The sequence below is a fragment of the Pecten maximus genome, chromosome 3 (genome assembly GCF_902652985.1).
Source record: "Pecten maximus chromosome 3, xPecMax1.1, whole genome shotgun sequence".
NCBI lineage: Eukaryota > Metazoa > Mollusca > Bivalvia > Pectinida > Pectinidae > Pecten > Pecten maximus.
Window position 1 is genome coordinate 1894790 of NC_047017.1, and position 14444 is coordinate 1909233.

General features: G+C 34.4%; 1 protein-coding gene across 1 annotated transcript in view; it reads right to left on the bottom strand.

The window, feature by feature from the left end:
- Positions 1-5468: 5468 nt before the first annotated feature.
- LOC117324561 (xanthine dehydrogenase/oxidase-like) overlaps positions 5469-14444 on the bottom strand; it is a 53833-nt gene continuing 44857 nt past the window's right edge. Inside the window, exons 29-35 of the mRNA XM_033880479.1 lie at positions 14304-14378; positions 13668-13720; positions 12543-12657; positions 10733-10819; positions 9995-10162; positions 8676-8843; positions 5469-8003 (exon numbers count right to left, since the gene is read on the bottom strand). Of these exons, the coding sequence (XP_033736370.1) occupies positions 7953-8003; positions 8676-8843; positions 9995-10162; positions 10733-10819; positions 12543-12657; positions 13668-13720; positions 14304-14378 (717 nt within the window). The 3' untranslated portion in view covers positions 5469-7952. The remainder of the gene's footprint in view (positions 8004-8675; positions 8844-9994; positions 10163-10732; positions 10820-12542; positions 12658-13667; positions 13721-14303; positions 14379-14444) is intronic.

Genomic DNA, 14444 nt, shown 5'->3' on the forward strand with positions numbered 1-14444 from the left:
TTGCATGTTGCACAATCTTAAATATTTTCTTATTTATTGATACATCTATTGATTTGTACCAAAGGAACGATTAGTATACACGGAATATACCTATAAAATATTATTGTAGACAAGGAGTTGTTGGCATACAACAAGATATTATAGAAAACACAAGTGTATATTTTTGTCTGTTTTTATTCTTATCTCAATTAATTTGTTGATATTTATTGACTTACCATCAACTTATGATATCACACATTTACGTAATTAAATCAAATTAAACTTACTACTCTTATTTCTCTCCCATTGATGTATAGGGTCTATACCATTTCTATTGAAATTAATTCTAGGAAAACGAAGATGTTATGTAATACAGTATGTAATGACGTTAGTGTTCTCATGATACAGGTACTTTGGACCTTTAACATTGTGCAAAAACCTTAGTTATAAGCTAATTCATCAGCTAAATTCACTATTGTAATATCCGTCAAAACAGGTTACCATTGAGTAACAAATGAAAGTCTACACAGGGACTTGATAATTAGTTACAGTCTACATGTATTTTGACCTCCCCTAGTGTTTATAGCACATTTTGAGACGTTTTGGGGGCTTGATTCCGCATATACAATGTATAAACAACGGGGTACGTGTTCTTTTTACCAAATTTTAATCTAGTCCGAAAAACGTCTAAAAATAAACTATACACACTAGGGGAGGTCCAAATACATGTAGACTGTAACTAATTCTCAAGTCCCTGTGTTTTTCTACACTTGCTGCAGCTAAACTATATCATAATGATACGAAACACATCGGGCTTATTTTTGAGGGTCAATTTCCCAATTAGCCTAATTTTGAGGAATCTGAATGATACTTTTGAAATCGTTCTCCATTATCATGATGCATTGATTTATTGTGATTAGTGTAGCGTAGCGTAGAGCAACCAACCGTGGGTCTCTGACGATGGCTTCGATGCTTCCTACACATGTCGGTTTGTGTTTCTGGGGAAGCTGAGAAACGGACTGATCTGTGCTGTTGTGGTTGTGTCCTTGGACAAGACTCTTTAACCTAACTGCTTTGGATAGCGTGCAATGGTCATCCCGTTGTTCAGTGAGGTAGTCACCAACTACTACAAGGAGACCCACCCCGAGATAACCCTGGGTGTTCACGGGACGAAAAACCCAGCATACAAAAACCAAACAATTTCCCTCAACTTCTTTTTAATAGTGATTAAAATGTCTACATGTTACGTATTTTTTCTGGACATATTTTATCAGATATAATTTTGACGTATAATAATACTAATGATATATCAGAACCTTCTCAATTTGGTTAAATTAGACCAAATTTACTTGATTCTATCCTGGTATCGAACCTTAGTAAAACGGTATCCTTGTTTATGTTGAAATTCCATTTGTTTTGAACCTAGTTTTTAAACTTCCTGAAAATTGTATTCCTCATAAAGAATTAAATGTAAGACCAAACGACCAATCTTGGATGACGTCAGAACTACGTAAAACATAGAGTAAGATACAGTCTGCAAAAAGCTAGATCGACCACCATGACAGTTGACATAATTTAGTCAAAGACACAGAAATAAAGCAAATAATATGAAAAAATATGACGAAAATGTCCACGGAATTAACGAACATTATTCTTCGGCCAATCCGCGATCATGAAGTCTGCTGACTCGTCTCAATCTATTCTCTCTTTAGTTAACGCCATATCACATGATATTGTTTGAGGAAAAACATAGAAAACTGATCATCAAAACGATTATTTCTGTTCAATTCCTAAAGGCGCTGACACCGAATTTCACGTCATTGCGAACAGGACGAAGAGTGTATGTGAAAATGTCGAATTTAGGAATCTTAAGGCAGAGATGCCCTCGAGATCTTGAAGCTTGGCTAAGTACCCGGATGTGATGGAATTAGTCACTATATATATATATGTTAAAGATTACTTCTCTCACAATTTGTAAACCCCTGAAATGACTCGTTTAATCGTCTTTTTGTTCTCCGACATCCAAATATTTGGAAAACGGCAAAAGTTATACCTCTTTTTGAAAAGGAGGATATTCTAGCATTCTCCACCAAACGACATATCAATATCATTGTAGTCCACAGTAGGAAAAGTGTTTGAGAGGGTCATTTCCAAACATATTCGCGACCATTTTATGATAAATTATGTATATGAGGATGAAGATAACATCCGCCCTACTGAAACATATGACATGTGTTAGATCTGTAATACACAGATTACATGTATGGACTGATAGGTACGTTATCAGGTTGATCTGTTTCATTCTGTTTAATGTTCCTCATTCCTTTGTGTTAACGATGTGCACAACTATTGTTTGAACTGATGTAATTGATTGTAACATTGTACTGGTCATTGTCTTACGGTGAATAAACTCAACTGTTAACGACAAATAGGACTGGGACTTATTTAATTTACTTGAAAAGCCACAAAGAGAATCTCTACCTAATGGGTTACGTATATGTGGCAATAATTCTGCTTTATAATGAAACTGGTTTGGAAAAGCTATAAGAAAGTATTGAAATAGACTTCATTTGTTACATAAGATGAAACCCTATATAGCGATGACCTTTACCACCGAATGTTGCTGAATACAACCCATACCTACATGCATTTTTAAATATTGACAATTTCATTGTTCATGACAGGCTTTCAAGTACAACTTTCTCCTTCTTACTATTAACGTTACTCTCTCGGAATAGGTTTGACTCTGATACAACTTTTTCCATTCAGATTTCTTACTGGTAATATTGTTGTTGATATATATGCTTGTTGGTGTTTAATTTTCTCATTCTAAATATATATGAGATGCTTTATACATTATAATTGTCAACAGTATGATTATAATACTCATTACTATTACTTGGGTGATGGACTATAAAAATGAGAAATATTTAAATTGAAATACATTAATTTCACAATGATCATGTCAGGGTATCGGGCCGACCATCACTGCGCCATTGAAACGTTCTTTTTTAAGAACGTCGATGTGGCGCAGCGGTATAAGCTGTGGGTATTTCTGGCTAGGCGATTGGGTACCGTAGATCGTGAGTTCGAGGCCCGGTCAGGGCACGAGTCAAAAAGTTGTCTTCCTTCGTCATTTGTATAAACAAATTATTACAAGATAAATTATTTAATGTGGTCGGGTTGGTAACTTCACCAGAAATGGCATATTGATAGTGAAATGGCCTCTTTTTTTTTTTTATCTGTATCTGTTGGGATGAGGAAACTCTAAATGATCCAGTACTATCAAATTGTCTGTTGACCCCTATGTATTTCTTTATAAATAAATCCCAAGTACGCAGTTTGTATAGCAGTTACCTCCCTTGCATTACATCGTAATCTGTTTAACAGTTTTCTATATACTTTGTCCTGTACCACTGTGTTGTAATGGTTGGAGAGGACTTTTAATAGGCACTGCCTGGTTTCCAGTACTTTTGTCATGAATGTTTATGTTAATAAAATAGATCGTTGGAAACTGAAATTGAAGAAAGACGCATGCGTGACATTTTGATATATGCACTCTACCTCCAATGCAAACTTCATCAGTGAAAACAAGATCGTCTGTATAGTTCTCCAGTCAGTCTCAAAATTTAACATCAAAAACGAAAGACCAAGACTAATAACCTGAATATGAGAAAGACCATTTTGGTTCTTCAGAAGGATGGTAATAACCAGGATGAATTTATTTACAGACTGATGACGGGCGGACTGAGTTTGAGCATCCTGATCATGGTGAACCAGATGTTCGCAAAAAAGTTCGAATTTTACAACGTCGCCGTGTACATGTATACGGAAATTGCAATCAATTGATAAAGGTAGTCATTTGGTTTTACTGTTATTATTCTGTTGATTATGGTGTTTAAGTTCATGTAAGAGCTAAAAGGATCGCTACATGTAGGAGTATACATTCTGATATAAGAAATGAAATTGATTTTTTAGATATTAATTAACACATCATATCGGTGACAATAGGAATCAACCCACTGAGCCAGCAGCAACATTTTTAATGATCCGCACCAAAGTCTATTAAGACGGAAAGTTTTATCTATATTTTACCTATATTATGATATATATACGGTATATATTATTTACCAAGATCACTTGATTTGTCAAATCAATAATATAATTTTATCATAAAGTTTATTCAAGAAATTAACAATATATGTTTATATTTTGATAACATTAAGAAAAGTTATGGGTATCCGGATAATTTACAGATTAATGATCTCACTTAAATTCAAGTCGACATTTAATCACCCATAACACCTACCGCAATGGTTGATCCTATCTTTACCCCAAATATTGCCAATTTATTTTCAGATAACATTATTACTTGTCAGAAACTTATAGAAAATCATGTTAAGAAAATTCAGCATTAATAAAAACGGTCTGTTCCATAATGAAAAGATAATAATAATAGGAAATATACAATCACGCGGATGTTTACATAACATTGTGGACCTGGGTTTGGCTCCAAATAGAATGACATCAGTAATATTGTTTAAAGATATGTGCGTCTTAAGGTAATTCCTTTAAAGCCTTAACGTACTCAGAACGGTACTTATAAGTAAGGCTACGTTAAAGTAAGCTAGTGAAGGTTGAACTAGAGTAAATAATGATAATAGTATGTCGGGTGACTGGTACAGGCAAAAGTACGTTAAAGTTACTACTGATATTTAAGAAATAATCAACGACGATTCGTGTATTGTTGCAGGATATACGACGAGGACGAGGATATTTTGTAATTAAATTAATAACGAAGGCCGCAAGGTACGAGAAAACCTTGTTCTTGCGTATTGCATTAAAAGACTAACCCATTAGCCCACTAGGCTATAGTAACCTTTTATGAAATGGTGAATATTAGATATATAAAATTGTAACAGCCGTGACTCACGACCGTGTATTATTGGCGCGAGCGTGGGTTATTGGAAAATAATACATGGTTTTAAACCAATCAAAACTGGCGTTGCATAGCAAACATGGTAGAATAGTTCATATACGTTACTGACGTACTTTCAATCGTTCAAATTTGTTGAAAAAATGTTGATCAGGCAGTTGTTACCTTTGACTATTTTCAAAAGATAATTTGCCACTCAAGGCTTCTACAAGGTACTGGGGCCGCGATGGCCGAGTGGTTAAGGTGTCCCGAAACTTAATCACTAGCCCACCACCTCTGGGTGGCAAGTTCGAAACCCAAGTTGGGCAGTTGCCAGGTACTGACCATAGATCGGTGTTTTTTGTCGGTACTCCGGCGTTCCTCCACCTCCAAACCTGGCACGTCCTTAATTGACTCTGGCTGTTAATAGGACGTTAAACAAAAAACGAACCAAACTACAGTAAAATTACAAGCTACTGCAGTAAACTACGTTATATTACGTTATAGTAGATTATTTCTAAGTGTGGAGAAAGCAGAGAGCAACCCAGGTAGTCATAAATAAAAATTCGAGAAATTTATGTTAAATGATTTTATTGTTAACAAGACTGACATGGGTTATGTAACGTTACAATCACGTACTGTATACTATAAGTCATTATAAATGCTGTGGTAGTAATATAAGTTCTCTGTTGTGTCTTATGGATAATTTTTATATTATTAAGACAAAATGGTGATAGTTACTACCCGATTTACGTCTTGACCTCCTTAATTATGACTTCTGTCCTTTTTTGTGTATCAACAAATGAATTATCCATGCTTTGAACGTAAATGCAGATTATTTTCTTATTTGCAATTAAAACCGAACACATCATTGAAGTGAACATAATATAAGGGATAATATATCCTATCAAAAAGAACACTAATATATATATTTCTTTCATAGCAGAAGTACCTTCGGTCTTCCCTCAAGGAATTTTGAAGTAATAATCAAATTCGTGGAATGCATGTCCCCCACTTTCCTGACATATTTGGTAGACATTTTTTGAGGTTAGGAGTATGCATGTCATTATACCATGTAACTTGACAGAATGATAAATTATGTTGATCTATAATGTATTGCTTGAAACTCGAAGAAAATGTAAAACAAGAAGTTAGAATTATTATCGAACATGTATTACGGGATAGAGTCAACTTCTCTTCTCATCTACCATTTACAAATTTGGCTGTACTCTTAATGTATTGAATCCTATTTCAAAGTTTGAAGACTTTTCTAAAATATTTGGGAGAGGTATTAACTAAGTTTGATGATAATCAGATAATATTTGTTGGATTTATTTCATGGAAACAGCAGAAAACTTTTTTTTTCTTCTGGCCATAAATCTGCCAGACAACGTCCCGTTAATGTGGCAATCTAACTTGGCCGATCCGTAAGGTATTTAACCTTGTTCCCAAGTTTGAAGAAAATATGTTAACAGTTGTTCCAGTCATTTCACAGAAACGACAGAAAACGATGTTTTTAGTTAATCAATGGGCCATACTTCCGTCATGAACAGTCTGTCACAAATTCCAATCAAACTTAGCCGAGCCCTTAAAGAATTTAATCTTATTATCAAGTTTGAAGAAAATCCGTTAACATTTGTTGCAATTATTGCATGGAAACGAAGTGCGACAGACGGACAGACGGACAGACTTACCCAAATTGATATACCCTGTTTTGTTGAAAACGGGGCTTAAAAACACATATTCTTAACTAAAACAGTTATTTAATATTTTACAGAAAAAAAAACCAGTATGATATTTTTTTTTAGTGTTAACTTGTGTCAATATAGTATATATATGTAATATATAAACAAAACTACACCCAACACACGAACTGTTCTTCAAACACTGGCATATCATAAATTTAATCATAATAGGTCTCTTTCATAATAATAAAAAACAATATATAATTTACTGAGTATAAATCATACCCATGTAATAAGGTGGTTTGTTAGCGTGATAAAATAGTTTATAACATCTAATGATAAAGAATTTTTAGTCAGCTTGAAATTATCCGTACTTTTCTTTCTATCTTCTTAATAATCATAATTATGTTATATCGACATGCGGTATTACCAAAATATGTATCTATACTTTTCGTCTGATCATTATCCACATTTGACACGAACGATTCTACAGAAGAATTGAGAAAGGTCCAGAGAAGAAACCTTTAACTGTCTGTATACAATATTTTCCCTTACCGGCCATTTCTTCCCTACAAGTTTCCATATTGATGAATGTCCAAGGCAAAGGGGGAACATCCATACGAAATTTGTCGAATAGTATTTTTAAACATGTCTGGTTCACTGATGGACAGCGAACCACGAACAAACGGCCATTTTAACAGTCCACCATCTGATGGTGTTGAGTAAAAACTCGTCCTGCAAAGTTTAGTATATATATTTTTCCAGAGGGTTTTGCAATGTAACGTATATATAAATATATATAAATATATATAAATACTCGTTTTCTTCTGCATGGTATGATACAAGACAACCAACAGATCACAATAATATTTAACCATGTTAATAATAAGCATACACCTGTATAACAATATTATCACAAAATCACAAATAAAAACAATTTCTGCAAAAAATCAAGATTTTTTTGTGATTTACAAAATATAAAGGTAACATTTATATATTATTTTTATACACATATATATGTAAAATCTGTTTGGTATACATACAACTGTTAATGTATAAAATATATCAAAAGCAAATATAGCACCAATAAAACGAACAGTTTATATTATAAGTTAAAACATCTGCTTAGTATCATTTTAATGTTTTATACAAATTGCACATTTTAAAACCTAACATTGTAGTGCTCCAATTAAACAATGGTAAATGGAATGATAATAATATATAGCAATATTTTCATTTTTTTTTTTAGATCTTATTAAAACCTTTGTTATGTTAGGTTAACAAGATTTAACGTCAATACTATTGAAGTTTTTCAAATAGGTCTAAACTGCTCCCAAAGTTCCGTCGGTATGGGAAGTCCGCTGTTGAAATTTCTACAGCTCTACAAACCACGGCTTGTATGACCCCTCCTTAGGCGATGGAAACTGCAAGGGAATCATATCGACGTACATGTATGAACAAGGTAATCATATCGACGTACATGTATGAACAAGGTAATCATATCGACGTACATGTATGAACAAGGTAATCATATCGACGTACATGTATGAACAAGGTAATCAAATCGACGTACATGTATGAACAAGGTAATCATATCAACGTACGTGTATGTACAAGGTAGGTTATCATATCGACGTACGTGTATGTACAAGGTAATCATATCGACGTACATGTATGAACAAGGTAATCATATCGACGTACATGTATGATCAAGGTAATAATATCGACATACGTATATGTACAAGGTAAAGGCATTTTTCATGTTTTCCTAACTTGTGTAGTGTAGCCATCTAAATTAATGTTATTCATCATCTTTCTATGATAAACATTACGCTACACTGTCCCGACAGAATGTCTCCCGAATTTGATTCATTTTTGCTAATTCATTTAAAAAAAAATTGACATTATATGGCAATATGCATGTCATATTACTGAATATAAACTTTCTGACTGTGGTTATGTGCTATTAATGTCCAGCTATATATGTGTGTGTGTACCTTTACACCCTAATCTGTTACGTTATATTAAGTACATGCATATCGGTAAAGAAGAATATGAAATATTTTCAAGCTCAATTTTCTAAGAACAAATCTAACCTGTTTCGTGAACTGGTCCTCACATGCCATCCTGATTCGTTCAGGTGTAGCGGGACTGTTCAACTGGAACATCCTATTCTTTCCAGCATCCTCTCGAGCAGACATTATGGCCTCTTTAGCGGCGAAGAAAACCGATGCTGCCAGGAAGAGTGGCGGTTCTCCTATCGCCTAAATTTGACAACACATCAAGCATGTTAAGGCATTTTACTGATTATGCTAAAGTCATATTTTCTCCTAGGATTGGGCCTAAAGAGACTAGCTTCGACCTTCCAGGGAGCTTATTGATTTCTACGTCAGCTCCATTTTTGTGTACTTTTATGTACTTTTCTGGTATTTTTTTTAAATATGTGTTCAAGTGTATTGACGAAATACGATTGCATCTTATAAACCAATAAATTTATATGAATCTATAAATATCATAAGAACTGTCCAATCACCTAATGACCCATGCTAATGACCATACTTATTCATGTATTGAACATGCAGAACATGTGAACCAGACAAAGATATACATGTATATGAAATAAGAGAAAGGTTCATATTGAAAAGGCTATAGCAAACTTCATCCGCCAAAATCCGAGATAACCATCTTTTAGCCATATTGCTTCCATAATCAGTCTTAAGACTAGACATGTGTAACTAGTGATCGAGATGAATATGATATGAAATTAGCGAGAAATCAGTATTTTATGAAAATTAACGGTGACAAACCTCAATAGTGAAACCCAATATGGCCGCCTTTTAGTCATTTTGTCATAAGATTCGTTTAATCTTAAGTCTCAAAATCAATCACGAATAATCTAGCGTGAGTAGAAACTTTAATATTAATTTTGAGAAGGATCAGTGTAGATAAATGGGAGGATTAAAATCAACGGTAACAATCCTAAATTGTTTATGATGTGAACTAAAAGGGTACGTAATCTACTACAATAGCTTTTTACTTCAAATGCGACATTATAGCGTCTTAACCTTGATTGCTTAGCAACCACATCCGACCGTGATAGGTAATTGTGTACTGTGTGTGTTAAGGGCTTCTTGAGATAAATTGTACTTAGTAAAGATTTTTATTTCTGGAATAGTAAAGTGTCAGCATTGACCCTCCTTGACCCTCCTTGGCTGATAACCACCCAAACGATTAAAATATATAAACATGTTGTTATACAACTTCAGATAAATGTTCAGAAAGACACTCCTTATATAAACTACAAATATTTTGTGTCAATAGAAAAAAAAGAAAAATAAAGAAGAAAAAAACCCCCATGTTTTTAAATGATAAAACCCCAATCTATAATGCTAACATGTACAAGCTACTTATGTACCTTGGAAGAATATACTGCTCGGTTGTTAATGCTACTCTTTAGTAGGGAGACATTGAACTCTACGGGGACATCACCGAATCCAGGGATCTTGTAGGCACCCGGACCGCGAGAAAACAGGAAGCCATTTGGAGACATTCTCTGTTGTTCCATCATCATCAGACCATAGCCCTTAAAACAGAGAAACAAAACTATATATAAAATGCTTCACATATCTATAATACCAAACAGAAATATACACGTGTAGTTTATAGTCCTAAACTGTTGTTTGATTTGAAATGCTATTCCCGAAATTAAAGTGGCCAGAACACCTACTCTATCTGACGAATACTAATAGTCATTTTTGAAATGATTAGTGCTTTTTTACAGCTTTAAAGTCTCCTTTACCTGAAATATATGTTAAGGTATAACGTTCTATAACGGACGCTGATAGGAAGATATGCACTGATCTATTACTGTTACTTGTGTATGCTATAGATGATTTATATATAGGATAATGTTTACATTTACTTGCCATTTTACTGTGTAAACATCCCTATTATTATATCTATCCAATATCAATGGTAATGTTTGCACTGGTTTATGATTTTAACTCTGTGATATATATATATGCGTCTGAATGATTTTGATGGTCCATTTTACACAATTATGTTAACAATCTGCTTGAATTTATATGAATTATTACACTTACTTCAAATTACTTACTGATATTATTAGTATAGTATACACAACGAGTTTTACCTGTGTGAACGCCCCCTCTATTTGCCCAATGTCTATAGCAGGATTCAGACTTAGACCGACGTCCATCACGATGTCTGTTCGAAGCACCTGTAAAACACAATTATATGGGTTTTTTTTCTCAAATTATTTAATTTGTTTTTATTTTCTCATCTGTAGAATAAGATGTTTCGATAAAAGATACTTCAACAATGCTATGACACTGTTCTAACAGGAGAAAGGTCATACTGTCGATTTAAGAACTTGAGGTAGCGAAAATATACTACCGGAAATCGTAATGGAGGCACTGAACGTCATGTATTGCTAAACTCTCTACACAAAACCTTAATTCTGTGTCAAAATCGAAAATAAATAAACAAAATTCACGAAGTGTTTGATAACTTAATTATACTTTTCATCAAACAATAATTTGTGAGGCTTCGAGTACCATGTGATCTTTCTTTCGATCTCCGAACGGGAGTTCGAGGAAATAGAAACATTTGTCACGGGGAGTACCCGTGCACCAGCTGTCGAGATCCTATCTTACTAACTGTAACAAACTTTAAACATTGAAGATTATATGGCAATTATATTCTATATTTCCATTTGCTCTGAACTGTCACTATATACCTTATCAAACAAAAGTATTCAGACCATATTTCTCTCACAATTGCCATCACTGTAGTGATATGAAGTACAATGTTCGTGACGTCCTCACTTATTGATGCGGTTTTTCCTGACGTCATTATATTAAGCGTATATTCGATTGATCATTTTATGTACATGTAGTTATGTTGTATAAAAGGTGAATATCCTCACGATGGCATATTTTGATTAAGCTGTTGGAATTAAATTGATGACTTTGTGTTTATTTCCACGAATTGTATTCTTTGCCGGGAATACTTTTCTGTAGTCGTGACGTCACAAGAATAGGTCCCATTGACAGCACAAAATTTGACTTTGGAGGGCGATATCACTATAACAGGTTTGATATAAGAAAACCTCAATTTTAAACGAATGCACATTCTCATTATTTTGTCTACAATCATATGAATAATCATAAAATTATAGGATCATAACTTTCCGAAGAATGCAGTGTGATGATAAATGGTCCTATAGCTATCACATATATACTGTAGGTGTATCAAGGTTTATCATGAACAACGAGTGCATACATATAACTACCCGAGGTTAAAATAAAGTCCGTGCTTTATTTGAACCCAATAAAGTGTCACCGGTGTCTCCGTGACGTACTCACGACTGATCTTGCATTTTTACTCGGAACATCTCGAGTTTACAAATTGCATTTCCCGCAGTGCGCGTGGGGCAATCAAATCTTAAAATATTCCTAATGACAACGTTATGATATTCTGTATACCTGGTAATTTTCCGTCTAGGATAATTTCCCCCTTGAGCAACATAAAACATGTACTTATGAAATTGTCTTTTTCATGGCAGGAATTTGATGCCAGTCTTGTTTCAATTTTATCATGACCGGACTTCATAATTTAAAAAAGTACGAAATTCTTAAACTTAGTAGTATGTATCGTTTAAAGAATTGAAAATGCTGAGCCTAGTACGTGATTTTACAGTTGAAAAGTAAGAGGGTATGTTTGTGATCTGACTACACTTGGGCCATATACTACGGTTTATAAACCCTTTAATTTAGCTTGAAATGTTCGCCTTCATCTTAAATTCTTGAGTTTGCTTGTGTTTATATTTAACCGTTTTTTTAGAAATCGTTAGTGCTCACGTGATCTCAATTAACAGAAAGTGTATTATTGTTAGTACTTTTAAATGTTTAAAGGTTTCGGTTATCAGATGAAAATGTTACCTTGTTGTCTCCAGTCAGACAGTCCACTTCCACTTCTGAACATGCCGCGCCATATGTGAAATAGTTGAATGGGCGCCCAGTGTTCGTGGCAAAGTCATATCCCAAATCAGGTGTCCTACAGACAAAACATCACATACTTGCTGCAGAGGTGAAGCAAAGACGTATAGCAAAGAACCCACCGTATACTTAAACCAAAACAGAAAGCATGTGTCCTTCTGACAAAATGTCGAAGGAGTAATACAGAGTTTTAACAAAGAACCCCATCGTATGAACTTTAGACAAATGTTGAAGGAGTTATGCATTATACATTGATTTTGGAAGTGTAGCTTTAATTAGTAAGGACACATGGCGTGAACTGATTCATCTGCAGCACAGAAACATAACGACAGTAGGCAACTACTACAACAGCTCTATTTTTAGGCAATATGTCAGGATCGTGGTCAGGGATATCGAGGTCGGCCTCAACGTTAACGGGCGGAATACAGGGGCACGTCACTATCGCATACTTTGCATTGGCTTAAGTTGTCTCTTTACTCTATCACAGATATGGCAAAGTCATACGATAGTGAGTTTCTGTGTGATGCCATCTTATTTCACGACTGAAGAGAAGATTTGTTGTTGTTGATTGGATATACACATCAACGTGTCGAGTCTCGATCATTCAAGCATTTTAATGACTGTGTTGCAGGTAAATAAAAAAAAAATAAACGCATGGAATGACGTCACGACTTGGGTATCAGTTATGCTCTCAAAGACTGCAAATCCATTAGGTTTATTCTTTGCCATCCAAATGTAAACACACACATTACTATATATAGTTAAGCCGTTTATCGCATGTTTTGTCTAGTCCGTGCGAGGCCTAACTCTTACACAAGGGTTGAGCTATCTCTTTCCATGATACAAATTCATGTAATCTAGGCTGTCAGCCAATCAAACTAATGCTTCACCTAAATCTGCGACAAATTTTGTCCCTTAGATTACTGAAAGCCTCTGTTATTTTTTCATTTTTTTCTCCAATTATCTCAGTCATAAAAGCTATACCTATTTCAGAAAGCAGAGCATCATTTGAGATGAAAAAGAATGTGTAATAGTGAAATCGATTGTATGTAAGATAATGCGACTTACTTGTAAAACGCAGAAACTGACAAGCTCACTCGATCAAAGAAAGCAGCAGTCACCTACAAATGTACATAACAAACACACTTACGATTATATATAAATAATATATACAGATGTCAGTTACACCATTAAACGTCAGACACCTACATAACAAACACACTTACGATTATGTATACATAATATATACAGATGTCAGTTACACCATTAAACGTCAGACACCTACATAACAAACACACTTACGATTATATATACATAATATATACAGATGTCAGTTACACCATTAAACGTCAGCCACCTACATAACAAACACACTTACGATTATATATAAATAATATATACAGATGTCAGTTACACCATTAAACGTCAGACACCTACAGAACAAACACACTTACGATTATATATACATAATATATACAGATGTCAGTTACACCATTAAACGCCAGTTAAACCATACACAAATATGTAGACATTGGAAAAGGGGCAGACTCGGTTTCTTACATAAACCCCGGAAGTTCGGTTGACATTAGATACGGGGCAGACTCGGTTTCACACCTAAACCCCAGAAGTTTAGATGAATTTGACACTTTTTGACTTGAGAAACCATACTTTTCACATTGATATAGAGTTATCTCTGTGACTTACCCAATTCTCCCATTCACCTTCCGGGTTCTGGGTCCTGTATGGTTGAATCCGTTCCAGAAGGGTATCGCATGCATTCTGTAAGCAAAAGACACTATCAACAACATTTACAGTGTATCTTGCACTTTTTTTTGGTTAATACCA